Source organism: Aphelocoma coerulescens, chromosome 8 (assembly GCF_041296385.1).
Source record: "Aphelocoma coerulescens isolate FSJ_1873_10779 chromosome 8, UR_Acoe_1.0, whole genome shotgun sequence".
Taxonomy (NCBI): domain Eukaryota; kingdom Metazoa; phylum Chordata; class Aves; order Passeriformes; family Corvidae; genus Aphelocoma; species Aphelocoma coerulescens.
Window position 1 is genome coordinate 26,780,995 of NC_091022.1, and position 26,988 is coordinate 26,807,982.

Below are 26,988 nucleotides of genomic sequence, written 5' to 3' on the forward strand. Positions count from 1 at the left end.
CAGCCAGCACTGGATACAAACACAGAGCCTTATCATGGGCTTGAGTGCTCAACATCTTGATTCAGGAACAGAGCTGCCACTGTTTTCCACCAACATCTGCCCCAGCACAATTCATTGACCAATACTTATCCCTATCCAAAAAAAATACAACCCCCTGAGGTGCATGACTTCCATATGTAACATGCAAATAGCTGCTAATGCTCATTACAGGCACTTTGGTATTGAATGTCATGTACATGTTGCTCTTGAGCTTAGTTTACTGTAGCCAACTTTATTTTTTTTTTTAAAAAAGGGAAAGTGAGGTTTATTTCTTGCATCTAACCCTAACCCATAACTCTAACTCAACCCTAAACATAACCCTAACCTTAAATCCAGCTCTAGCCCTAACCCAAACCAAATACTATGGGTTTTCCAGCTCAGAAAGATGTAGGAGCAGCAATTTTGGGGCCTTTCCAAAGGCATGCCTCTCTTGCCATGCTTCTTCCAGACCCAGTGTTCCTGGAGCTGTAGGCTCTTTGACTCTGTCATGAGGCACCACGCTGGTATTTCGGGTCCTGCTCTTTTGCTCTGTCTCACAGAGATTTCCTCCTGAAGGAAGGTCAATTTTCAAGTGTTTCCCCCTCTCACCCCCAACAGCTACTCCTGGTAATTGTCTAACTCTGAAAGCCAGGCAAGGTCTGTTTTGGCATATACATTAGTAGCAGCAGACTGTGAAATCAGAGGTTAGCTAATAAGCCATCAGGACAGTCTGGACTGTCACTACAGTCCTGGCAGAAGCAATAACACTGATTTAGTCAGCAGAGTGACAAAATGTAGCTCTGAATATACCCAGGTAGCAGAAATCTACAGATTGAAAAAAACCTTCCATTCGTGAGCAATTGCTTTTGAGTCTGGAATCTGAGGAAAAGATGCTAACATTCAAAAATTGTCTGAAATATTTTGCCAATAGAGTTAAATTTCTAGTGTTTATTTTAGATCCTATGCCTCGGGGAAAGAGAAAAGTTTTTTCACCTTTTTTCCTTTTTGTGAGCTTTTCTTACTTAATTTAAGAAAAGGTGGGTCAGAACAAAGGTCCTTGTTCCGAATATTCCCATACATTCTGTTCTTCAAAAATCAAAATCTGACCTTGTGCTTGTGATCCATCTCTCCCCTCAACACTGTTGTGTACCTTCCTACATTCCCTTGCTGAGCCTACTTGCCATTCTCTGTGCCTGCTTGCCAGCTGTTTATTTTCTCTTCATCAACTTTTTTGGGAAGAGGCCATTTCATTTTCCGTCAAGTCTCTTCTCTCTTTCATTGATTCTCATCTGTATTTTTCCCTTCTGCCCTCACCCAGCTCTACACACATTTTCTTCTCCATTAAGTTAACTCACAATTCATCAAGATTGTGCACTCCAGAGTCAAGCAGATATGGAGCATTTGAGAAGAAAAGGCAGGGATTGCTCCAGCTCGCTAATAAAGGGTATCAATCTTGCTCCCATTTTAATGAAACAAGTTGTAAGCTTCTCTTAGTCACACTAATGAAAGTGTTTTGCCAAGTTTATCCCTAGCATGAATCTCAACACAAAAAGTAGGGGAAGAAGGGGGTACAGCATAGAAAAAAATGGACCTATATTTTTAGCTAATGGATATTATGTATTAGAAAAACCAAGAACATTTTGGGGCTAGGAATAGGATAATAACATCCACCTCTGTAGTGAAATGGAGGACCAGGACCCTCACTATAAATGGCACATATACTTGCCATATATTGTATATGTTCACAAGGTCAGTGTAGACCACATCAGACCACTTCTATGAAAGTCTTGGGGAGAGGTGAGGAATTCTGTTCCATTATTGAAAGGGGTTTATAGAGTTAAAACCAGGAGACATAGTTAACTCTAGCATTCTTCTTCAGAATTCCTCTTGCATTCCCCCAGAGTAACCACTACTGACACCACAAAGCACTGCCCTGACTGGATGGGGCTCTGATCTCACAGGGCTGCTCAGGACACGCAGCTTCCACTAAGAACCATTCCCCATCCCTGTACACATGGGGAGAAAGGGCCTCTAAACTGCCTCAGGAGACCAGGGCTTTATCTCCAAGGATGGAAAAGGAGCTGTCTGCACACAGCTGAGGACTGCATTTTTGAAGTCACGTCACTTTCCTGCTAGCATCACTTCAAGGACTTAAAATCCATTCCCCATCCCCAAATCAAATTCTACTTTCCCAGTTTCATCCTTATCTCCTTCTCCCACCAGCACTTAGTGAGCTTGGATAGAGTCTGATGCCAACTGTGCCTCCATGAGTTGCTCTGCAGTCTCTGTGTATTCTTTACCTTACATTTCTCCAGACAGGAACTGCAGAAGAGCTTTTCCCCCTTTTCCAACTGAAAGGGTTACTCAGCGTGGGCCTGCCAAAGCCAACATGCACCCTTTGCTTCTCCATCATCAAATTCTGCTCCAGGCCACATCAGGGCCCTTGCAAGCAGCTCAAGAGCAAAGGGAACAGGAAGGGCTGGAATAGCTCCCCACACACCTCCCTGTTCTTTTGAATCTATCCAGCTCTCCATTCCCAGGTTACAGATGCATTATTGTGAGAAAGATGCAACCACCTCAGTCTGGTGCCTCCCCTCATCTCATGCTAATCTTCCACACCATTACAATATTACACACCAGTACAAATACTGCTTTTAATGCTTTATTCTCCCTTATTCCCATGAGAGATCTCATTTGCCTTCATCCTGAAATAATACGACATATTATCACCAGCTATCACAAATCACAACTTCTCTGTCTCTTGTGGCAAGTGTATTTTATACCTGACTTCTCACCAGGACAAATCCTTAAAAATAACTGAAAACAGAGAAAATCTGGTCTACCTGAGCCTTTGTACTACAATGTGACCAAAAAAAAAAAAAAAGAAGAAGGAGGCAGGGGGAAGGGGAAAGCCAGGTCATCATCAGAATACAGGATCTTAACATCAACAAGTTCACAACTGTCAAAAACAGCGACTCATCCTGACAGAGCACTTCTTACTTTGATAAGTACAAAACATGAGCTGTGATGATTATATAAATTGTTGTGGTTGGATTGGGTTTTTTAAATGATAGATTAACTCCTTGGTTGTTTTCTCTCTTGTGATAGTTCTGAAAGGAGAGACTGTACAATGGCAGGGCATAATTGAATTGTAAAGACAGAGGCACAGATGGATAACAACTCTCTGTCATTTGTTCCCGAAACTTCCTAAATGAAACTCACATCAAAATGTGAAAATCCGTAAAGCATCATTAATTTCAGGGGATCAGAGTAAGATTTTGAGCAGGAACTATGAAATAGTTTCTGTGTGTACTCTTCTGATGTCTTTCCTATTTCATCTAATTAACAATAAAACAGATGTCCCCCGACAAAATCAGCTTTTTCATCCAATAACATCCTGACAATCTAAAAATGCCAAACCCTTCACATATGTAAGTTAAATGTCACTGGAGACAGTTGATGCAATTTAGAGATGAAAGCAAAGTGAATATTAACATGGGCTAACTATCTACAGGGGTGCAAAAAACCCCTATTGTCTGCCCTCCGAGGTTAGAGATCTCTAGTGCAGTGATTTTGGACTAACCCTGTTCACAGTTCTTTAAATGTAATCTTCCAGTGCTTCAAAAAGTTAAATTGGTAAGTTATAAACGTTAGATAAATATAGATATAGGCATACATATATTAGATATATAAATTGAAGTACTCAAAGTTCTTTTAAAGGCTCCTATTCTGAAGTAGAAGTGATCCGTATTTCCTGCTGTCCAGTTGTAAGAGCCAGGAATAAAGGAAAAATTAAACTTCAACTCAGAAAGATAAACCAGTAATATAATAGCAAAAACGATCCTGCTTCCTTTACCTGGCTACATAAACATGGGAAAACTCAGCATTGGTATGCGCTTACAGTAAGTAGCTCAAATATTCCAGCACCACAAGCATTCACTCATTGGCAGTCTTTACCTGCTGCTAATTTACCACCTGCCCTCCTCTAGATGATGCACAGGTCGTTCACATGCAGGGTGGCATCAAAGGCTGTTCTCAGGACAGAGAATTCTTCATTTGTTTATGTTTTTCTCAGGAATTACGCATGGAGGAAGGTAGTCAAGGCTGCTTCAGGTGGAGAAGTCTAATATAGAAGTAGTCACAACCTTCAGTCTAAGAATGTCACCTCCTCATACGTGCCCTCAAAGAAAATTAAGTTATTTTTGGTATTCAGAAGATACCCTTTAGAACAATACAATTATTCTGAAGATACTACATCTCTTTATGAAATGTGATACACAGCACTCAGAGAGACTCTGGAGAAGTTAATCATAGTTGCAATCGTGTGTCTTTTCCAATTCATGCAGTTGTGTGATTGACAGAAACTCCCAAAGCAGAATCCAATTAAGTATAATTTTGATTCTCATAAGACAAGTCTGCCTTTGTTGTAACACCAGAATCAGTTCTGAAACACAGATAAAACAGATATTAAATAACGTAATCTGAAGCTTCTTGGAGAGAATAAATGCCACTAATAATAATGCTGCCGCTGTTCCCTTCTGCAGAATTCAGAGTCGGTTCTCTCCAAAATTGAAATATAAACATCTCAAGTTATAAGATACTAGGGGGCAGAATTTTGAGGTTTTTAGGTACCTGAAAATGCAAAGACTCAGGGATTTTCAGAAGCACTGAGACACCTACTCCCACTGAACCAAGAGAAGTTACAAACTAATCCTCAGATTATCAGAGCTATGAACATATATTGTTGTTGCGTCACCTTTAGCAGATTACACCGTGATTCATCTTCTAAATAAAGAAGTTCTTTGGTAATGCTGGGTACAGGGATGATGGTACAGCAATGCACTGGTCCGTGGCAATAATCACCATGATTTGTCGTCCAAAAACCTTGAGAACTTCAGCATTGCCATAATAGTACTTATTTTAATCCACTGGTCAAAATACTGCCCAAAATTTGATCAATTCACCCACTATAATCTTTCTTGCTCCACCAAAACTCACTTCAGCTGTATTCAGTTTTTCCACACAACCCATAATCTGCCAGTGCTTTTCTCCTCCTCTCACACACTGAGGAATAGGATAAAAGAGCCCTTGAGTTTGTTGCTTGCAAAGTGACCTCTGCCGGACTGGGGTCAGAAATTCATGCCATCTCTTTCAGTGCCCACACCATGCCAGACACAGGATGGTTTCCCTTTACCTGTCTGTTTCATCTACCTGCTGCCTCTTGTTTAGTGGTTGGTGCCACTGGCAGCCACTGTAAGCATGGTGACAGCATCTTACCAGTGCAGACAGATTTGCTCCTTTCCAGCTGTTTCGTTCTGCTCTTTTCACAGAGTCAACAGAAAGGATACAAATCCCTGAGGTGTCGTTACAGGCACTGCAGGGATGGACTGGCCACCACCACAGGAGGAAAAAAAATCACTTCTGTTAAACGGCCTAACTTCAGAAATTTGGTTTGGGTTCTGAACCACAAAGGCTAAAGCCCCGGGGGGAGCGGGGGAGGCCCCGGGGGGACAGCCCGGGGAGACAGCCCCGGTGGGACAGCCCCGAGGGAAAAGCCCGGTGGGACAGCCCCGGTCGGACAGCCCGGGGACAGCCCCGGTCGGACAGCCCGGGTGGGACAGCCCGGGTGGGACAGCCCCGGGTGGGACAGCCCCGGGGGGATAGCCCTGGGGGGACAGCCCCGGTTGGACAGACAACCCCGGGTGGGACAGCCCCGGTGGGACAGCCCCGGTGGGACGGACAGCCCGGTGGGACAGCCCCGGTGGGACAGCCCCGGTGGGACAGCCCGGGTGGGACAGCCCGGTGGGACAGCCCCGGTGGGACAGCCCGGTGGGACAGCCCGGGTGGGACAGACAACCCCGGGTGGGACAGCCCCGGTGGGACAGCCCCGGTGGGACAGACAACCCCGGGTGGGACAGCCCCGGTGGGACAGCCCCGGGGACAGCCCCGGTGGGACAGACAGCCCCGGTGGGACAGACAGCCCCGTGGGACAGCCCCGGGGACAGCCCGGTGGGACAGCCCGGGTGGGACAGACAGCCCCGGGTGGGACAGCCCCGGTGGGACAGCCCCGGTGGGACAGACAGCCCCAGGGACAGCCCCGGTGGGACAGCCCCGGTGGGACAGACAGCCCCGGTGGGACAGCCCCGGGGACAGCCCCAGGGACAGCCCGGTGGGACAGACAGCCCGGTGGGACAGCCCCGGGGACAGCCCCGGTCGGCGGCGGCGGCACCGCGCTCAGCGCAGTCTCTGCTGCCCTCTCGTGGCCGAGCGCGGCGGGACCCGGACACCCCCCAGGCATTGCAGGGGCAGCTCAGCCTCCCTTGGGAAGTCTCGTCCTTAAGTATTAAGCTTGGAAATGCGTGAATGAAACCTTTTGGTAGTTCCTGCAATGATTCAAATTAACTGTTGGCTTCTCCAGTACGTACAACGCAGCGGGATGCAAGTATCACATCACGCTGTCTTATGGGGCTACAAATAGCAAATCCTAAACCCACTCGTGCTGTAGTGGCAGCAGCAGAATTCAGACCTGCAGGGTGGTTCACAAAATCCCAAAGGACAGGGTCTTTCTTCTCCACCCTTTGGCCTGCATTCCTTGATTAGGACCAGAGGGACAAAAGACAGAGAGATTCCATGAAGAAACCTGTGCAGTGTCCCCACAGCATTTATTTTGAGCCTGTACACACAGACCCACCTTGATTGTGGTGTGCCTTACGCCTGTGTCGCCTTCATTGGGTGACACAATGTTTTATTCCTTACACTGAACAACCATGAAATGGAAAATATTACACAGGACATGACCAAAGCTTTCTTCAGGACCAAAAAAAAAAAAAAATCACCACAACCAAAACCACCCAACCTAGAGTGATGTACATGATAAACTCATTTTTCTATTCCCTTACCCATCTATATTCGTCATGGCCATGATAAATTAAAAGCATTTCACACAATTCAGTGAAAGTATAACCAGGGTGCTAAGTAAACATATTGGCACAGACACAGCATGAGCAGCTCAGCACACTCGTGAATGGGCAAAAAGCCTCAACTAGTTATGACAGACAAGTCTGGCACGGGAAAAGGTTTCTATTTTTAGCCCAGCTTCCAAAGGAAATTAGGTTTATGCAATCGTAGTATGTGCAAATGTTGTGTGTCAGTCATCTGCACCACAATCCTACTATCACTACTCTGCCTAAACAGCCAACTTAGCCTAAGTCTCATAAATTATGGAAATGCATTGGAACTTGGTTCATTTAGCAAGTCTAATAGGAGAGAGATTCCCTGGAAGTGCTCTGACTGCAAAGCTTCTAACTACCATTAAGACCTACACAGAATGCTACAGGATTTATTGCTGACCCCTCCTTTTGTCTGTCTTAGAGTAACCAAGTGCAGTCAATAGTTTCCAGCAAGGATCTCCAGCCCACTGCATGCTTCAGTCCACAAGCCATATCAGTGCAAAAGAAATAAATAAAAATATTTTTTTTAAAAATCAGTAAGTGAACGGATCAGCAAGAGACAAGATATGATATGGGGTCTGAAGAACGGGGTGGAAAGGGCCTGGTTGCTGTCAGTATCACCCAGCTGCAGGCAGGAATCCCACCTGGGTCTGGGTCTGCACCAGCCTGCACATTGCACAGACTCACAGGAAGGATCCCTTCCCCAAAGCACTGGGGATTTAGCAGCACAGAAAGTGGGAGACAGAAGAGAGTCACTTGCTGTTGTGTATAAAGCTGAGACTGCATCTGAGGTCATCAGATGATTGCAAGTCAGTTTAACATTTGTGGTATATTTGTTTTTACCTAAATTAAATAAGGACTTCAGAAAATGGCAGAAATAGGCCTTTTTATTTATTTAAATTGCCTTTCATACTGTGTTAATAAAAGTATTGCATGACATTCTCAGCTGCTGTTTCCTTAGTAGCTAGAATTTCCTGCCTCTGTGAATTTCTGGTGCTGACATTTTACTTTTTTCTAATCTTTGGGCTCAAGGCAAATTTTTTTCACCCTGATTTCTTTACAAATGTTTGGGGCTTGCTGCTGCATTCCTCAAAGCCAGTGAAAATCCTGAATGTGCAAGGAATGCAGAAGGAAACCACAGAGTAATTTATGTTTTCTATTTCACTCACTTTGAAAGTCCCTGAAGAGACATATCACTGTTTATTACTACAATAAAACTTCCCTAATTCACTCAAGTGAGTTAATGACTGAGAAACTACTGGGATATTACCAAAATGGCAAAACATAAACGATCACTGTATTATTTTCTAAAAAGCAAACCTAATATAAGCTTTTTTCTTGTTAAGTACACCTGTATTTTATTACTTGTTGCAGTGCTTTACTGCTGAATAGCAAAGCTTCTGTGGCTTGCTTGAAACCTCAATAATGTGCAGGACTGCAAGAGATCTATAACTCTTTAACCTGAAAAACACTGATTTCCACCACCTTGGGGTGCGTCTGAGTTGTGGAAATTACCGCAACCGAAATTAATGAAATCACACTGAACAGTCTTCCCTTTTTGCTTGCATTTCAAACAGATCTGTCAACAGCAGCTGTTCAGCAGGGCCCTGACTTCAAGCACGAGATTTATCCCTGCCATGTCACTTTTATTCACCTGTTACATATGGCCATAGAATCTAGTTAAGAGCTGACTTAGGGGCTGTTTGTTGTTTTTTTCCTGCCTAAGACCCACTCAGCACAGCGGACCTTTATTGCCACAGTTGCCCTGGCTGCTACTCTAACACAAATAAAGAGTCCCTTAAATTCGGTGCAGTCACTCCTCATTTACAGTGGCGTGGAGGAGAACCACGCGTGGGATGCCAGAACTCTGCTGGAGCCGCACAAATCACGGTAGGAAACGGGAAAACCTGAAACACCAGACCAGCTTTGACCACACAGTGGCAGCAGAACCAAGACACTGCTCAGACAAGCCCCGTATCAAACCTGTCGCAGCAGCGAACTTCCACTGGCTCTTGGCTGGGGAAAGAGGAAAACACTGCTGCAAAAATGCATTAGATAAGATGCATAACTGGTAGCTGTAGGGAATTTCCCAAAGTTTAAGTGCTCAATTTTCCTGTTCCAGCTTGAGGCCAGCAACCTGGGGATATCTCATTTTGCTGGAATGACCCACTGTGTGTTTCAAGCCTGGCTGAAAACTGCACCCAAGGACAAGCTCTGCCACTGATTGACCTCCAAGAGCTCCAGGGAAAGGGTGAAGAAACTGAGGTTCCTACCTCAAAAACTGCTGTAAACACAAGAGGTGGCAAATCCTGTCAGCACTGTGCTGGAAGCCTTCAAGAAACATTCTGGAACAAATCCATTAATTGCAAAAGGCAGTTTAATGGGTTTTCTCAGTCGACAGAAGTAAAATAATTAATTAATTAATTAGCAATAACAACAGGCATGAGAAGAGGGCTTGATCTGCTTCCCACTTCCATGAGTAATTCAGGAGCAACTGTCTCCGTGTCTGAATATTTTTCTTTATGCCACTCTCAGCCAGTGGGATGAACAAAGCAGCTTGGAATGCCAAAGGAGCAAAGTCAACCCTGTCTCATTCCTGGCTGTCAGCATAAGAAAGAAAGCCCAAGTCCTTCTCCCTGCCATCAGATAGCCAGTTCTCCACCATGGAGTGATATCCCATGGGAGTCTGGGGTCTGTCTGTGCAAAGGTCTCAGCCCAAGAAGCACACCTCAGCCACTGTGCAAGAGCAAAAGCTGATGTAGCTCCTCCCCAGGCTGTACCACACAGCATCCACTTGTCAAAACACCCAGTGCAAGATGACTCTGACAGTATTCAAATGGAGCAAACAAGAGGCAGCATAGGAAAACAAACACCAGATGGAATGGAGGAGCAGGGTGAGGAAGAAGAAAAAACTCTGTGGTCTGCAGGCTCCACAAAGCCTCTTTGAGGAAATGTGCTGAATGGCAGGGGTGGGAGGGAGGAGCAAGAGAAGAGATGGGGAATTTTCCCTCTTGTTCCAGACCCCTGCAGGGACCCTGCTCCAAAGCCAGCACTGCCCATCTCTGCACACCCCTGCTGAGCTGTTCTAACTCCCACTGGGACAGACTTTGGGGCCAACAGGAGCCTGGCCTAGGAAGCTGCCACAGAGCAGGCAACAACTGCACGAGAGCCAGCAGGGAACAGCACATCAGCACCCACAGCAGCTAGGAAGGAAAATTGTGGGTTTGGAGCTTCACTGCACGTGGGCCCAAAACACTGTAAATTAATTAACTGTCCTTCTCTAAAGGAGATGCATTGCTGCAGCCAGGTGTGAGACAGGAAAGGGTGAAGCACTGTCTGAGGGCAAAATGAATCATCCACAGCATTAAACAAACTTGTCAGGGGCTGAATGCTGCAAACTTAGAGGAGGAGAGCAGCATGTATGCACCACACACATTTTTCAGTTGGCTGTGACCATTTAACTGAACAGAGAGTCATCTGCCTTAATCATTACTATTAAATTTATTATTCATTAACCACATGAATTATTTAAATTTAAGACTTTGGATCCTGGAAGCCATTGAGAGACACTGGCTGCCTTCAGTTTCTGATAGTTGGCAAGAGCCTGTCTTCTGATACTGCCAGCCTGGACTCCTAAACAACAAGTCAGAGCTGGTCTTGGACTGCTTCAAACATAATATTTTAATAGGTATGTCATTCCCTTCATTTCATCAAACCTTCGGAGTTGATGACTTTATTTTTTTCTTCCTTAGCTAGGTGGCTAAATGTTTGCTTTAAATCACAATCTAAGGTTCTTGTGGAATTCCAGCACTTCAAGAGCCAGATCTGACAAAAATCCTTTGAGTACTAAAGATATTCAGTAAGTCACCGACCTTGGCCAGCACTCACAGTTCATGTTTGCTAGGTGCAGTAATTGTTCTCCTTTCCCTCTTTCAAACTCCAGCTACCTACTGTCTGTGAGGAAAGCTTGGGCTGAGAAGGACACAGTACACCTGTGTCCCAGGTAACTCCCCCTGAGCCCACAGGAGCTCTGTGCAGCACAGGAAATCTAACCCCAACCTGCCTGAGTGGCAATGAGGTGCCCAAACCACACCATTTTCTTCTGCATTTGCTTGCAAGGGGGACACCCCTTAACCTCTGCACTTCCACTGCTGACATTTGAACAAGAGCTCGGCAGGCACCTTTAAAGTTTTAGACATGATTGTTAAAACAAAGAGGATTAGGAGACACTACTACTATTACAAACCTCCTGCATTCTCCTAATCATCTCTTTAAGTCCCTCTCAGTAGAGAAGCTGCTTCCTGAGCCCTTTCAAGCATCCTGCAACAGTGCTTGGTAACTGGATCTCAGGAAACAACACGCTGAAGAAACAGTGCCTAGTAGGATTTCTTTCAAAAGGATTTTAACAGCAATGAGGTAGGAGACACTTTGAAAAGTATATCACGTGCAGCCACAGGAATCTGCCACCTAACTTAGAGAGAAGGGCTGGAGGTTTAAGAGCCAGAGCAAAGGACAGAGTTGATGAAGAGATTCTGTTAAAGACGGAAGTGCCAATTAAAGTACAAAATAGGTGGAGGAGAAAATGGTATTGCTGTAGGAGGACAAATAATAAATCCTTTTTTGGTGAGATTACGAGATATTCATTAAAAGCCTTCTGTCCAGAACATGGCATACAGTTTCTGGCTAGAATATTCTCATGACAATGATATTTAAATAAAACACCAAACACTGGATTACAACAATAATATTTAATTTTATATATATATATGTATATGAAAGGTCTGAACTATAATGCTCAGATCCAAAGTTCTCCAAAATTCTGGGATTTTGGTTCCCTTGGACCTAAGTACTATAGGACTGTGAAATATCTGAAGAAATTTAAATTAATTATAAGAAAGATGGGACAGACTTAATATGACCCATAGTAGCAGTTTCAAACTAAAAGAAAGTAGATTCAGACTAGATACAAGGAATCTTTTTTCTTTTTTTACAATGAGGGTGATGAAATACCAGAAGAGGTCACCCAAAGAGACTGTGGATGCCCATCTACATGGATGGAGCTTTGAGCAACCTGATCTAGTTGAAAATGCCCCTGCTTATTGTAGGGAGAGGGTTGGGTTAGATGGCTTTTAAAGGTCCCTTCCAACCCAAACCGTTTTTTGATTCAAGGATTTTTTTTTATTTAATTTTGGCCCTCTTTATTAACTGGTATTTCCTGAGAATGCAGTTTTCTAATTTTGTGATTCTTTAATAAAGGGAGAAAAATGAAATCCATTTGTATATAAAATAATTAAAATTACTTTTTTAAACAATAGAAGTGTAATGGAAAGCTGGAGAAAAACATGTGATCTGAGGTGACTTTTACTTAACTCAGAATAGATAACTTATGGGGACCAGATATGCACAATACCTTAATTTTATACAATTCGTGACCACATGGTTTTTCAGGTTATTGGTAGATAACCCTGAGACTTGTATTACATGATCTGTCAAAACCATTACTTTTCCTCAGTAAGGAGTGGTTCCCCCTAAATAAGTCAGCTCTCATTTTGACAGAGTTCCAGATAACAAGATGAAATACAACATTTATTATTTGTTTATTGTGCATCCCTTTTGCAAGTCCTTATAAACTGGGGTGAAATTCTGGAAGGATAAGGAATCCTTGGCTTACACTTGTTCAAACCTGCTTGGTCATCAAGAAAACTGGACGAAGGATGGAAGGAAATTGAGAATGGTGACTTTTGCTGTCTGGTTCTCAGTTCTTCATCAAGGCCAGTAAAACAACATGAGATATCCCAGAAAAGCTTATTAAATGAAAAGACCCCACGCCCTTTTTCTCAGCTATATTTCTCTTAATTATAATTACTTTCTTCTTGACCAGCAATTCTACTGTGCTGAAATGCCTACAGCCTTTCCATGTTCAAGCAGCATCTTTACTCTGTCAATACTCACCTGCTTTTCAACATCAACAGGAAACAAGGTGAGTTGTAACTCATTTTTACTGAATTTTTGGTGAATACTCGGAGCTGTCCAAGGCAGACAGGGAAAAAAAAAAGCAGTTTTGTACTGTATAGACTGCAAAATTTTCAAAGATATGGGAAACACGTTGGTGTAAAAGTCACTGAGACCATTCATGTGCATGAAATAACACAAGAGTCCACAAGGTCAGGTCAGGCATTTCAAGTTTAAAAGTGGATCTCAGACACAGAGCCATGTGGTCTACTACATGATTTCATGTCTTATCTTTGCAGTGTGGCTTTCACAGAGCTCATACACATGATGGTTTTGGTTTTAATGTCCCATTCTAATCTGCATATGTATCATTATCTTTCTAATCTACACAAAACAAACTTCATCACAAAACATCCATTTCTCATTGATCTCCTGAGAATAAGTTTGCCCTAATCAGCAGCCCTGCTAAATTATCCTCAACCTTAAATCAGCACATAGTCAGCATGCGTGACATGATGCAGAGGGAACTGCTATGTTAGAAAATTTAATTGGTAAAGAAACTACAAATGGTAAATGAATTCACAAGGGTAAGAGATCTATAGAGATAAGTGCATACACTGGCATATTTATGTGTGTATACATGCACACACAGAGATTACTGTCACTGAACTCAGCCAGGACTTCACACACAGATCTGTGAATTGACCATTTGGTTAATAATTTCTTTAGACATAAAGCAAAAGCCTATAATGATTAAACAACTGCCATGTGGCTTCTTCAAAAAGAGGGGGGTTTTGCCATTCTTTAAAATAATCTCTACTACACAAGCAAGTCATTGCATCTCAATATAGGGAAGAAACATTGTTTTGAAATTTTTTTCTTTGTTATATTGAACCGAAGCCAGAGAAAGAGGATTTCAGCCTTCCTCCTCCCCAGTGTTTAGAAATATAGCACAAACCCCTGCAAAATAGCCACCAGGCTATAAACACCAATAGCCTCCCAAGGATAACTTGTCAAAGCACTTCCAGCATTTCAACTGGGCCATCAAGTCTTTTGCAAGGTCAAGTGTTACATGGATGGCACAGAGAAACTTGTAATGTTTGAAAAACTAGGGGTAGGCCTAAACTTAGGACCCTGTTCCAATTAAAAAAAAAAAAAAGTTAAAATCTTATTAATTTAATTGTACAGGATGTGACAGAAGTTATTGGAAATTGTATTTTCAGTTCACAGCTGGCACTCACATACTGGCCTTTTTCTTTTCCATGTTTCATCATGAGAGGTTGGTTGGTTGGTTTGATTGTATCTTCAGTCAGATTTCTCTGTCAGTTTTAGCTGCTCATAAAATACAGAGCTATCACAGATACTTTCCTGACTACCATCACACACAGGATTATTTGGATGACACAACAATTGCTGCACATTCTCTTGTCACAGACCAAACTCCACCTTCAATTTTTGAGTGGTATTCCAAAGGAAAAAAATCCGACTTAAACATCAATGACGTGCAATGGCCTCATATCCTCACTCTCTTCCTTGTCTTTTGCAATCATTTGGCAGCTCTGCCAGCACCAGGGGGATGTTCTAACAGTGACTCTCATGTTTCCACTTTCTTAAAGCACTCTGTCATTTCCTCCAGGCTACAAAGCCAAGGTAGGTAGGTTTGCTAGACTTCCAAGAGGATTTCCCCCTTTCCAACAACATTAATGTCCTTATTGTTCATTAAATGCTGTTCTGCAAATACTGGCCAATGGTATTTCTGTAGCATTAATGTTAGAAGCCTATAGGATTCTGCAGATTGTATAAAAAAAATTCTTATTTTTGTACTCCACCTCTCCACCCTGTTAAATCTATTGATTTAATAGAACAAGCCATCTAAAATTATTCATTTTTTTAATCACAGCAAGAAATGCCAGTAGGAATAGCTGTTCTCACTGCAAGTTGTCTAGGCAGAGAAGAGCTCATAATTCATTGTCTGCCTAAGAAATTCTCTAAGGAGAAGATTTTTACTTCTTCATCTTGTTTGCTCTGCTGGTTGATTGGCATGTATCTCTGTATATAACTATATCTATGGCACAATGTTATAATAGCAAGGAAAACAAAATTACTACCTCTGCCTGACATTTCATCAGCACTGCTTGGGAAATATCATCCCTGAAAAACACAGAACAGGGGGTTACAATTAACACTAAGAAGTGTTAATTAGACAGAGCTGGAATGACTTATTATAAAGCAGAGGGTATTTTACTTTTCCATGTCTCACAACAGTGTAGCTTCCTGAGTGAAGTCAGGGGCTCTGCTCGGGTAGCAGAAAGTGAGGAAATGTATAACCCCTTGTTGCTGTACTTTATCACTGCACAAGTACTTATTAACAAACATCTTCTTTGGCAAATGTTAGTATATATTCAGGACACAGGGTCTCTTTTGCCATTGTTAGAGCTCTCCTCTAAACTCTGAGGAATTTGACACATTTTAATGAATGAAGACAGAGTCCGGGAGAGCTTTCCTGCTACAGAGATTGCACACTTAATTAGGACCCTTATTAAAAATAAATACTCAAGTAGTACAAAAGTCTGCAATTCAAGTCTCGTGTGTCTCTCACTGAAACTGGAGACTGTCAATATTAACAGTCACTTTTTAAAAAATAATAAATTGTTTTGAGTAGCTCAAGGTCAAACAGTGTTGGTAAATCAGCAGCAGAATTTAGTACACAAGCCAAATCTTCAGAGACCCATATGCAGTTTTCACTACAAAACCTGACAGCTTCCTTCATTTGCAAGGTCCCAATGCTGCTCTGAAGTAGCAATATCTCATTCTTATTCCATGAGAATAATCCAGTGAAAGTTAAACAAACCAACCTGCAAAGATAAAGGATAATTGTACCTTTCAAAAGACTGGAGATAAGAAGTTATTATGCTTGGCTTTCAGTGTACCACACTCAGCTGAAACATCAGTTATACCTGCTTCAAAATCATTTCATCTTCAGATGAATCTCAGAACTGACCTGGAGCTCACATCCACTGAGCACCAGCAGCAGGTTACTACCTCAGGAAGCACTTTGGTTCTGTGCATCCTGCACCCAGACAGTATTCTCTGCTTGGGACTATGAAGAAACAAAGGCAACTTTTGCACAAGTTACTCCAGAATCTGAGTGTAACATCTGAGAGCCCCACTTACCACAAATTAAACTGATAGGAAAATAGACTCAGTTCATTGACATATGTGGCAAAATAAAACTCAAAAAGCACCAACCAGAGTGATATACACCAATATTTTCATTGTCATTGTTGCTCATAAAGCCTTCAAAAGCTTTAAGAAAATCAGCTACAACCTATTTTTCCAAAACTGGAATGCTCAGAACTCAAATAGCAGAACTGTCAAAAGTAGTCATTTGTATGACAATTTAAAAGGGGGGGGGGGGGGGGGGGGGAGAAGCATGACAGTAGCCTGAGGGTCAAAAGTTTTCAAATATTTCAAATTTAAAATATGATCTGAGGATCTGTCCAAAGAAAAGTTCTTAAGAATAAAAATTTCATACAAATTTCCTTTCTGTTATAGTGAAGTTAATCCTTGAACTGGACAAGCGTGTCTTTCAATTAAGGCTGAAAAAAAATAGATTCATGATACCATAAACATATGCAAAACAATAGAGACAGTCAACAAAGATGGCTCTGGGCAAAGCATTTACTGAAAATCACCAACATGATCCCTTTTGCTGTTGCATTTTGGATACCAGATGGCTGGAGGCAGTTCCAGCAGGCAATTTCTTAATGAGAGAGCCACTGCCCAATATCATCAATGTCCATCAGCTGCAGCATCCACCCTGCTGAGGCTTCCAGGAAAACCAGACATTTTACCAATGACTTCACCAGGTCAGTCTTAGCTTTTCACAGTTTACAGAACATCATTTGCTGTTGTTCAGTTCAGCCCATCTTATCAGGACTAACTTCCCTTAGATATTTCAGTGATGAGGAGTAAAATAAAAAGGCTGTGAGGCTCCTTGAACAGCCTTAGCTCCACCTGTGACCCTGTTTAAGAGCACACTTATCACTCATCAGCACAGACTTCCATCTTAGCAGAGCCATTTCCCTCTCAAGAGCTGAGTTTTACCAGCCCTGATTCTAGTTAGAAACAAACCTTCCAGCCAAGCACATTGGTATCCTCATCCCACACAGGTTGGAAGCCCTTTCCACATCCAAGACCTGTGTGTCCTTGCTTGCCAAGACAACACAATTCTTCTTTCAGTGACCAAGGTACTGAAAACTTGCTGAGCCCTCTCCCAGGAGGGAGATTAGGAAGCCCAAGTGAAAGGTGCACAGGGCAAGTTAAGATTTCAGCCTGGCATCAGAATCCAGAGACCTTTCCATGTCACCCTTAGGAAGTACCTCAATAATGGTGACACCTGTGGCAGTGCCTTTACCAGCTTCTCTAAGTGCCTGGTGTGAGTGTGGGGTACATCCTGAGCATTTTGAAACCATTACACTCCCAGTAAATTAAAGCTGGGCTAACTCATTCATCTGGTATACTTTGGGCAACAGATTATGTTTGTAAACCACATGATGGACTAATTTTCCCCCAAATCCCGGAAGTTTTATGCTACCACCAATTCTTTTGTTCCCAGGCACTTTCCAATGGATCTGAAAACAGGAATTCAATTAGTGTTTTGAAATCCTTTTCCCCCATTGAACAGGAAGAACGCTGTAACATAATTATTGTAGAAAAGAGACCCTGAAAACATCTTTCTGGTCCCTTCTGGTGCATGTGAAGCTTTCATGGAGAAGGATGCAGATTTTTACGAGAGCCTTATGAGAGCCATGTTTTCCGTGCCAAATCTACTGGAGCAATTTTCCTACTCTTGGCCCTACTGCACCAAGATTACTTTCTCTGTGTCAAAGTAAAGCTTCAATAATGTGGATAAAAAGAATTATTAGAGAAATCAAACATAATCCATCCTTCTAAGCAGGAAAAAAAGCCAGGCTTCTCATAGCACACATTCTAGCACACTAGACTGAGCATTGCAATTTTAGTCCTGTGTGCCTGATCATTTGACATTTACTCCTATTGAACAGGCCCTTAATTAAATTCTCCTGCCAGAATAAGATATCTGACTCTCCCCTTACAAAGCAGAGGCTCTCCAAGTTATAATCTCCCCTACCTGCCCCATTCATTTAGCTGTAAATAGCTATGGCTAACCTTGCAAGCAGGAGATTTAGAAAACTGAGGAAATCCATAGGTTCTACCCAAGGTAAACCGTGGGCTTCCCCAAGCCATGAGAGGAAATCAATATCCCATATCCCACTTACAAGAAAGCAAGGTGATGTTTTGATACCTTTGTTCCCTATAAAGCTGTTTCCTCGGTGAGTCCCTCCTGCACAAATCCCAGCTCATTGTCGTTGTCTTCTCTTGCTGCTGTTACTCCTCCTGGTTGGAGGTTTGTGTCTCTATCTGGATCCAGCTCCCCTTAGCAAGGGTCATACCCTCCTCCTTCCCCTGACTCCAGGTCCTGCTGACCTTTAAGCCCCTTTCAGGATCTCCTGAATGGTTTATAGGCGCCCTGCCTTGCTGACCCTGCTCCGGTCCTGTTGAATTTCTGTGAACCTCTCCTGTATTCTGGTCCAAGGCTAGTACCCCATCTCACTTCCAAACATCTGATTTTAGCAACAACCTCAGCATTTTCAGGCCAGCCAGTCTTGTTAAATCTCTCTGTAAACATAAAACCCAAGCAGATCTTTTTAAAAGCCTTTGTAATTCATGCTTTCCATCTGCCTGTCAGACCACGCGGAAAGATCCACTCTCTGTTTCTGGTTTCCTTTCCACTTCCCTCTTCCCCCCAGGAGCCTGCCCTGCTGTCACAAACCTACAAAAATTTGCACAGATCCTGCCCATCTATTATATTTTCCCAGTGAAACAGGCAAATACTTTCTGAGGATATGTATGGCAGATCTGTAACTATTGATGGGTAATAAGACTTTGGGTGACTTTGGGTAACCTGCTTTCAAGGAATTTCTATATCTTTTTTCTGAAATTCATCTATGCTTTTACCGACTCATTTTTTATCCATTCATGTATTGAGGGGAAAAAATTAAATTTCTAGAAACAATCTTAGCATAACTCTTATAAGCTTTAGAGCACATTAAGAAGATGCAAAACAAGAAAGGAGGGAATATAAAACAGAAAAAAATCCCCTCTCTGAATCCATACTAGCTGCAATGTCACATTGAGAACACACCAGTAGAGCCATCCTTACCCCTCACAGATCTGCATTACAGATTTCATTTAGGCAGAGCTTCTATGTGAAGTCACAAGCCTGACTGTATCCCACACATCACCATCTCTTACAGAAAATTAATCCATAAACCACTATATGACAAGATTTTGCTCTTCCAGGCCATCAAAACAGGGCTTTCCCCCTGTAGTTTAGAGTTTGCAAGGATTTAAGATAAAACCTAAGATAAGACTTTATCTCCCACATACAGGTAAATCCAGTACTGCACAGAACAGCATTCCAAACAGAATTATCCCCCGGGCAGGTGTCTCATCATGCCCTTGTCCACATCTGCCAGATTCACGCCTGGAATAAAGAGGAACATGTGCTTATGCCAGCATTTGGGTTGAACAGGCCTCAGACCAGACTTTATTATGGTTAGAAATGTTTACCAAACAGCCAGTTGCAGTGAAGACTATCAGTAACAGTCTGGTCTTTCAGCATTTTCATCTCTCTCGATGTACTTGCTTCCACATGAGCAATCACTGAGTCACTCTAAAAACACCCATCACCATTCTACACCAACAGCCCTTGCTCAGGCCTTGGCCTGTATTTGAGTGTTCGTGTAATTGAGCCTCCTGATCTCTGTGCAGTACCTGATAATAGTAATCTGAAATTAGGGGCTTTTCATCATTTCCTTGGAAATGTAAATCCCACCACATAGGACCAGCTTACTCAGCCTGTGCAGAGTCTAATCAAGCCTTAAAGGCTCCCTCAGGAAAGGCATATATATATATATACACACACACATATTATATATATATTATTGTATTATATATTGCACAGCAAGTGACATGTTTTCATCTGAGTCTTGTAACACAGACACCAAATCTTCTTTTAGCGAGTCCTAAATTTCCGCAGTCCTTAATAGTGCATCCCAGTTCTCCATTAGCTCTTGTGAGCCTAAGACCCTGTCAGCCCCTTGCTCTGTTCTGGAATTCACCCTTTCCCTCCTCTCCACCCTTCTTTTACCTTTAGGCATTATCCAGCACCAGAATTTCTTGCCAATATATCTCCAGCGATTTCAGCTCGCACCGCTGTCAGCCAGGGTGAGCCAGCTCATCCCGGCACCCTTTAACCTCCTCCTACCCCGGAGCAGGTCCCTCGCATTAACACCACCTCCCCCGCATCAACACCGCACCCTCCTTTGCCTCCGCACTAATTCCCAACAAATCCAGCAACCGGCCACACAATTTCACCGCGAATTCAAGGCCAAGGTGGGTTGCCCGGCTCCCGGGGCTCCGCTGGCCGAGCCCCGGCCGCTCCCGGGGAAAGGCAGCAGCAGCTCTCGCTGGACATCATCCGCCGCCCCAGCAGCGCCCGTGGCTCCCTGGGTCAGGAGCATCTCTTCCGTTGGTTATTAGATTCCCTAAAAACATAGAAATGAGGGGTAGCGGCTGAAAAGGAATGATTTTCAGGTTAAAGCATGTGGTAAAATTGATTCTATCTTTTTCTCTCTTTTTTCCCCCTTTTTTTTTTTTTTTTTTTTTTTGACGGGGTGTTCTTTTTTTCTAAGAAGCTCCTTTTGGAGATTAAACACAAACCAGCCTCATGCAGTTTCAGGGCTTTTTTTCGTGCTTTTTCTTTTCCGAACTTACAGCTAACAGCGGGTTTGTGGGGGGTTTTTTTGTTTTTTCCCTAATAAAAGGTAGAGAAAAATAAAGGGGAAACTGGAAAGGAAGAGTAACAGAGGAAACGTATTCTTTTGCAACAGTGTATTAGTATTTCTGTCGGAATCCAAGAGGTGGAAAACGGAATGAATTTTCACGTGCCTCAGTTGGTGTTAAAGGCAGCAGAAAACGGTAAAACACTCTGTTCCTCTCCCGTTGTAACTCTGCGTCCCTCGCTCGCTTCCATCTGTTGAGTTCCAGACGTGCCGCTGCTGCCCCGGGCGAGCTGCAGCCCCCGGGGCTCCCTAGAAGCCTCCGCCGCTCGTCCTACGGAGCTGCTCCTCCTCGTTTCTTCCACATGCTTAATCACATTTAAATATATTAAATACTTTCCTATTGTTGTTCTGGCATAGAAGTAATTGCCGCAGTTGCCATGGGGATGTTATGACAACACGGGGGGGACGCCCGCATCGTGAGAGGAGGCAGAGGTGTCCCCTCGCCGGGGGACGTGGGAAGTTCGTGTGCCTGACACCGGCGCTGCGCTCCCACCGATGAGATCAGCCCGGGAGCGATGGGATGGATACCTGGCCTCCCCCCCGCCCAGGGCAGCACGGAGGAGGGATGTCCGGGAGCGGGGGCGAGGGGTGGGACGGTAAGAGCCGCGTTCCCTCAAGCGCTGCCACCGGCGGCAGCTGTGTTTGCTCAGCGCCTGCACAAAGGCCGCCCCGCCCGGTGAGGGGCACCCGGGGCCGCCCCGGCCCATCCCATCCCATCCCATCCCATCCCGTCCCATCCCATCCCGTCCCTCCTCTCCGGGCAGCGCCGGGCTGCGGGGGGTGCTTTCCAGCTTGGGAAACCGGGCGGCGAGTCCCGGGACAGCCGCGGTAGCGGGGCCGCAGCATTCCCGGGGCCGCGGGCAAGACAGCGAGGGGTCGGGACTCGCTCCTCGGTCTCCAGTAAAACAACCCATCGCTGTCGCCGCTGGAGCGGCCCTGGTTGACCAGGGCGCCTAGCGGAAGCAGGACCGCCACCGTTCCCTGCCGTGGGTGTCCCCCGTGGCCCCAGCAGCGGACAGGGGACACTCCGAGCCGGAGCCGGGAGAACCGGTGCGACCCCGCTCCGAGCCTCCTCCATCCCCAGGGCCTCGGCAGCCAGCCGGGTTTGAGGCGGGACGGGGAAGAGGCGGCTCTGGAAAGCGTGGGAGAGCAGCGGGGATTCCCCCCTCAGGCTGAAAAATAAACTGGCCAGCCTGGAAAAGGCCCCCCCCGCTCCACTCCGCGGCCTCGCTCAGCCCGCTGGGCTCAGCCAGAGCCGGGGCCCCGCCGCCGGCCCGCCCGGCCGGGCTGCCGAGGCTGCCTCGCAGCGAGCAGGGCGCGGGGAGGTTCATTTTAGGTGAAGGAATGTCATTTCGCTACTAAATGGTTAGTCTAATTTGATCTTTATTATGCTGTGGATTAGGGCTGATTCATATTAAACACGAGTGCAGTTAATATAACTCCGGAACGTGTCCCGCTGTATGTACAGCAGCCGCTGTTACAGCTCCGCCGCTTCCTGCGACCCGTGGATTAAGATTTAATTAACAGGGAAGTTTGCGAGCGCTCGCCCGCAGCCTCTCTGCTTCACAAATAATTTATACTCGTTTCAGCCGATTTTTATTCAAGTGACAGCATTTTATTTTACTCTAAAAGGGACTTGAATATTTTATGTTCTGCCAGAGGCTTCTGTATACGAACCTCTGCGAGGTAGCTTCAAACCCAAGGGATTTTTTTATTTTTTTTTTAATCTGCGGGAATTACTTCATTGGACAATTTATCAGATTCTCTTATACTCCCCCTCCTCCTACTCCCCCCAATTTAACAGCCTAAACTACCCATATGAAAGTTAATCGTCGTGATCCCCATTGTCGGTTGTATAAATCCAAGCTCAAGCCAACCTCCAAGACACGGCAACAATTCTGATAAATTGTCCTGCTCGCCTAACTACACAAGAATGGCTTTTATAATTAAAAGGGGAGCTGAGTTAAATCAACAGCTCCTAAGCCCTTCTCAACAGGGCTAGAATGGGAGAAATGTGGCGACCTGATTTCTTTAAGTAGCAGCTCTTTGTAGCCCGTTCATAATCCTAGATATGGAAACCCATCCTGCACAAAGTCAGCTGCCAACCAAAAAAAAAGGGGGGGGGGAAGAGAAAAAAAAGTTTATTCAGATGCTCAAAGTCCATCTTTTTTTTTTTTTTTCCAGTCTAACATAACCCTAGCACTTTATAACCAAACAGACAACTCCTTTTCCAATTAAAGTGGAATTAGGAAACTCAATCAAATTAGCTCACTATTAAAGCCCTTCTTTATTAAACCGTTTTATTGTAGTAATATTAAGTTTCACCCGCTCTTGGAACACGAGACTTTTTAAAGTTTCCCTTGTGATATTGATTTGGCTGCTCCCAGGATGGATCAGGGTCAAAAGTACTTGCCTAGGTGTAATCTGTAATATTTACTTACTTTTTTCGTCAGGTTTTTGTTTTTTAAGAAAATCTTAAAACTGTATCCAAGTTGACCAGTCGCATGCGGGATAGAAGAATTGCATTTTGATGCAATTTGATTTTACCCAGGAGCTTCCTTCCATAGCTGCAGCGGGACTCCTGTCCTCCCAGCCCCACCAGTATATTAACTGGTTGGTAGGAGCTGCGCTGGCAGCTCGCAGCCAATGTTTACACAGTTATATTTGAAGTGAGAAAGTAAACAGTCCAGCTGTGCCACGGAGCGGTTCGGTGGGATTAGGTTTCCATACCAACCAACTTTAGGAGCTTTTACAGTCTTAATTCAACCATGCACTGAACTTGTTCTTTGTGAGTAATAGTTACCCTGGGCCAAACACTCCCAGGACTGGCAAGAAAGTCACACTCCGGCCTTCGGCAGGATCGCCTCTCGGGATGCACGGGGGCACGCCCGCTGCCCCCCGCTCATCCCAATGCAGAAATAAATAGAGGCAGGAAAGCCCGTCTTACTTTTTGATCTTGGAAAGCATTTCGACACCGTTGCCAAAAACAAGAAAAAAGAAAAAAAGCCACGTGAGCAGCCTTTACTCTCGGATGAGGGTGAAGGACGCACAGCTCCGAGAACAGAGAAACCTTCCCTGCACATACTCCGTGCACTGATCTTAACTCATCCACCTCTGCCGCAAACACATCCTTACATTCTGAAAAACGTCATTATCATAGATGCCTTTGCTTATTTTGACACAGAAACAACTAAAACACACAATAAAATTTCAGATACCAGGAGGAAGTACCTTCCTGTTGCTACACAACCTGCGGTCGGCAAGGTGGGATTTGCTTTAACCAGGCTTCTCTTTGTGACAATGCCAAATTTCCTAAATATGACAAAAACCAGGAAGATATTGAAGGGAGAAATGCTGCTTAATTTATACCTCTATAGGTTTGGGGTTTTTTTCCCAGGCATAAATAAGAAAAAGACCAGAACCAGAAATAAAGGTATTTGACAATTTCAGCTGATAAGGAATTTGCTCTTGCTTGTACTCTTCATTTTTATTTATAAATTTATCTGAAGAATATCATCTAGTTTGACCATGATAAAAATGTAGTAAACATGTTTGTACTATTTGCATAAATTCCTTTAAATATTGACTGTACTTGTCAAATGAATTTCCCAAAACACACTTCCATCATCTCATAAAATACCACTTGTCATTCATAAGACCGATTTTTTTTTTAATAGAAAATAACATTTATTTCTATGAAATGGAAACACAGAATTACCTGTTAGAAACAGCAAGAAGTTTGCTACATCGGAACAAGAAAGCAATTTTCTTGCAGATCACAAATGAAGGAGGCTTATTAAACCATCATACACCATTGGCGCCAGGGTCCTACGGACAGTTACAAATATATCTACTTTCCAATGTTTATATACAGACCATAACGTTTCTGGGGGCAGGAAGGAAAAGGTTTTCAATTTGACAAGGTTTCATCTATATGCCTGGTAAGTATTACAATGCGCTGTCTAACCTTTAGCTTAACGTTAATACCAAGTTCACCTACGAGTTACATTAATAACTTAGATTTCCATTTTATAACATTATACACTTGCTAGTATACATATATATATATGTATGTGTGTGGGAAAGAGCGTGTGTGTGTGTGTGTGTGCACACCCCACAACGCGCTGAGGATATCCATGCTTATGGCCATAAGCAACAAAGAGTGACTCATGTCTGGACAATGAAAGTGCACCTTTATCACCTTAATACACCTACGTGTGTCCGCGCCGGGCTCTGCACGCAACCACCGCCTGCACGGGGGAGAGAAGGCCACCCGTGTCCGTCCACCCGTGCCTACCTAGCTACCTCTACACAGACGAGCTTTAGGAAGCCGCTATTGCTTCTCGGGGGTGTTGTTGACCATGGGCCCGTAGAGCCCGCTGGAGTACACCTGCTCCTTGTGCACGGCGGAGCGGTCCCGCATCAGGTCGCTGAAGGCATAGTCCACGGGCGGCCGGAACCCCAGCGTGGGCATTAGCCCGGCCGTGGAGTAGGGGGTCATGAAGGCCAGTCCCCGGCTGTGCGCCGAGTAGGCGAGGCGCAGGGGGTTCAGTCCCAGGTGGGTGCCCAGGGGGTAGGCGCCGGCCTCGGCCCCGAAGTGCGTGGCGTTGGGCTGCAGCGGGGAGAAGGCGGAGCGGCTGCCCAGCGTGCCGATGGCCGGGGCCATGGCGCCGGCGATCAAGGGCCGGTGGTGGGCGGCGGCGGCAGCGGGGGTGGGCGGCAGGCCCTGCAAGGCGCCGTCCCGGGCCCAGCCCTCCTCGGGGCCCTTCTCCGGGCCGCGGTTGTTGAGGATCTGCTCGATGGCCTGTACCACGTCCCCGCCGCAGCCCTGCAGCACCAGCTCCAGCACGCTGCGCTTGTGCGCCGGGAAGACGCGCGTCAGGATGTCGATGGGAGTCCGCTGCCGGCCGCCGGCCGAGGGCGAGGGGTCCTGCTCGTCCTTGTCCGCCTCCGAACCCGAGTCCGAGCCCAGCGGGCTGATGGAACCCGGGCTCTCCTCCCCCTCCTTCGGGCCCTTGGAGACGGGTGAGCTCAGGAAGGACTCGCCGTCTCCGTTCTCCGAGCCCGAGCCGTGGCGAGCATCTGGGGAGGAGGTACCGGGCACGGACTCGCCGTCCGGAGAGAGGGGCTTCCCGCCCGCCTGCTGCGGGGTGACGGCGCGGCTCGGCAGCAGCGTCTTGGGGAACAGCTCGAACTTCTGCATCTTGGACTCTGCGGGTCGGGGGGCAGAAGGAAGAGAGACCGTCAGTGCGGCTGCCCCCGGCAGGCCCCGCGGAGCCGTCGGAGTCGGGGCCACCCGCCTGCAGGTCCGCGCCCCGCTCATTTCCCACCGCCTCTCCAGGCCCCTTCCCCCCATCACCACCTCTCCGAGGGCGCGCAGCGCGGCCTTACCTGAGGCGCCGGCGCCTCCCTCGCCGCCACCCCCGGCGCAGACGGAGCCGAACACCTCGTACGCGGGCCGGGGCGGGATGATGCCGTTGGCGGCCGCCAGCGCCAGCCCCTCGGCCGTGCCGTAGAGCAGCTGCAGCTCGCGGGCCTCGTTCTCCTCCTGCGCCTGCTGCCGGCGCAGCGCCACCTGCGCGGCCATGACGCGCTGGCGCTCGGCGATGAGGGTGCACTTGGCGCACATGCAGTCCTTCCAGCGGCAGTACCGCTTGTGGCCCTTCAGCGCCGACACCACCCCGTGGTTGCGGCAACGGGCGCACTTGGGTGTCCGCGGGTACTTCTCTGCCGCCCGCAGCAGCAGCGGCGGCGCCCGCAGCAAGCTCCCGGCCACGCTCACCGGCAGCGTGGCCGCGGCCGCTGCCGCCGCGGCCGCCACCGAGCTGGGGGGTACCGGGGGGGGCGCGGCGGGCACGCTGGGCAGCTCTGACCGCAGCTCCATCCCGGCGAGCCCGCCCCGAGAGAGCGGCCCCCCCTCCCCGGCCTCCCCCAAAGCGACGCGGGGCGGGGGAGCCCCCGCGCCGCACCCGCGCCCGGACGCGGAGAAACTCCCGGTGCCTTCAAGCGCGATCACGAGTGCGGGGCACACGGAGCCCCGGGTGCGGGCATGCAAACCCCAGCGCCTGTCCTCTCGCCTCGCGCGCTGTCCCCGTCCCCCCGCACCGGCGCACGGCCCCGGAGCGGGGCTCAAGTGAGGA

The 26,988-nt window shown here is 46.0% G+C and overlaps 1 protein-coding gene and 1 long non-coding RNA gene across 4 annotated transcripts; one reads left to right on the forward strand and one right to left on the reverse strand.

Annotated features, from left to right (window-relative positions):
- Positions 1-10,556: 10,556 nt before the first annotated feature.
- Positions 10,557-21,178, forward strand: LOC138114194 (uncharacterized). Of its 3 annotated transcripts, XR_011152521.1 has the most exons (4): positions 10,557-10,656; positions 12,850-12,948; positions 16,654-16,789; positions 20,897-21,178. It is a non-coding gene; the product is annotated as an uncharacterized lncRNA (long non-coding RNA). The 3 variants fall into 3 exon arrangements; XR_011152519.1 differs by lacking the exon at positions 16,654-16,789; XR_011152520.1 differs by lacking the exon at positions 20,897-21,178 and having other exon boundaries at positions 16,654-16,851.
- Positions 21,179-24,388: 3,210 nt separating this feature from the next.
- DMRTA2 (DMRT like family A2) lies at positions 24,389-26,732 on the reverse strand. The gene is made up of 2 exons (XM_069022847.1): positions 26,240-26,732; positions 24,389-26,059 (listed from the first exon to the last, which is right to left on the reverse strand). Exons 1-2 carry the CDS (start codon positions 26,730-26,732, stop codon positions 25,182-25,184), a joined length of 1,371 nt encoding a protein of 456 aa, XP_068878948.1. The 3' UTR covers positions 24,389-25,181.
- Between the last annotated feature and the right edge of the window lie 256 nt (positions 26,733-26,988).

Coding starts and splice junctions, on each gene's coding strand:
- DMRTA2 (XM_069022847.1), bottom strand. CDS start 26,732: ATGGAGCTGCGGTCAGAGCTGCCCAGCGTGCCCGCCGCGCCCCCCCCG. Junction 26,060..26,239: donor GGGAGGCGCCGGCGCCTCAG/GTAAGGCCGCGC, acceptor CCCGACCCGCAG/AGTCCAAGATGCAGAAGTTC.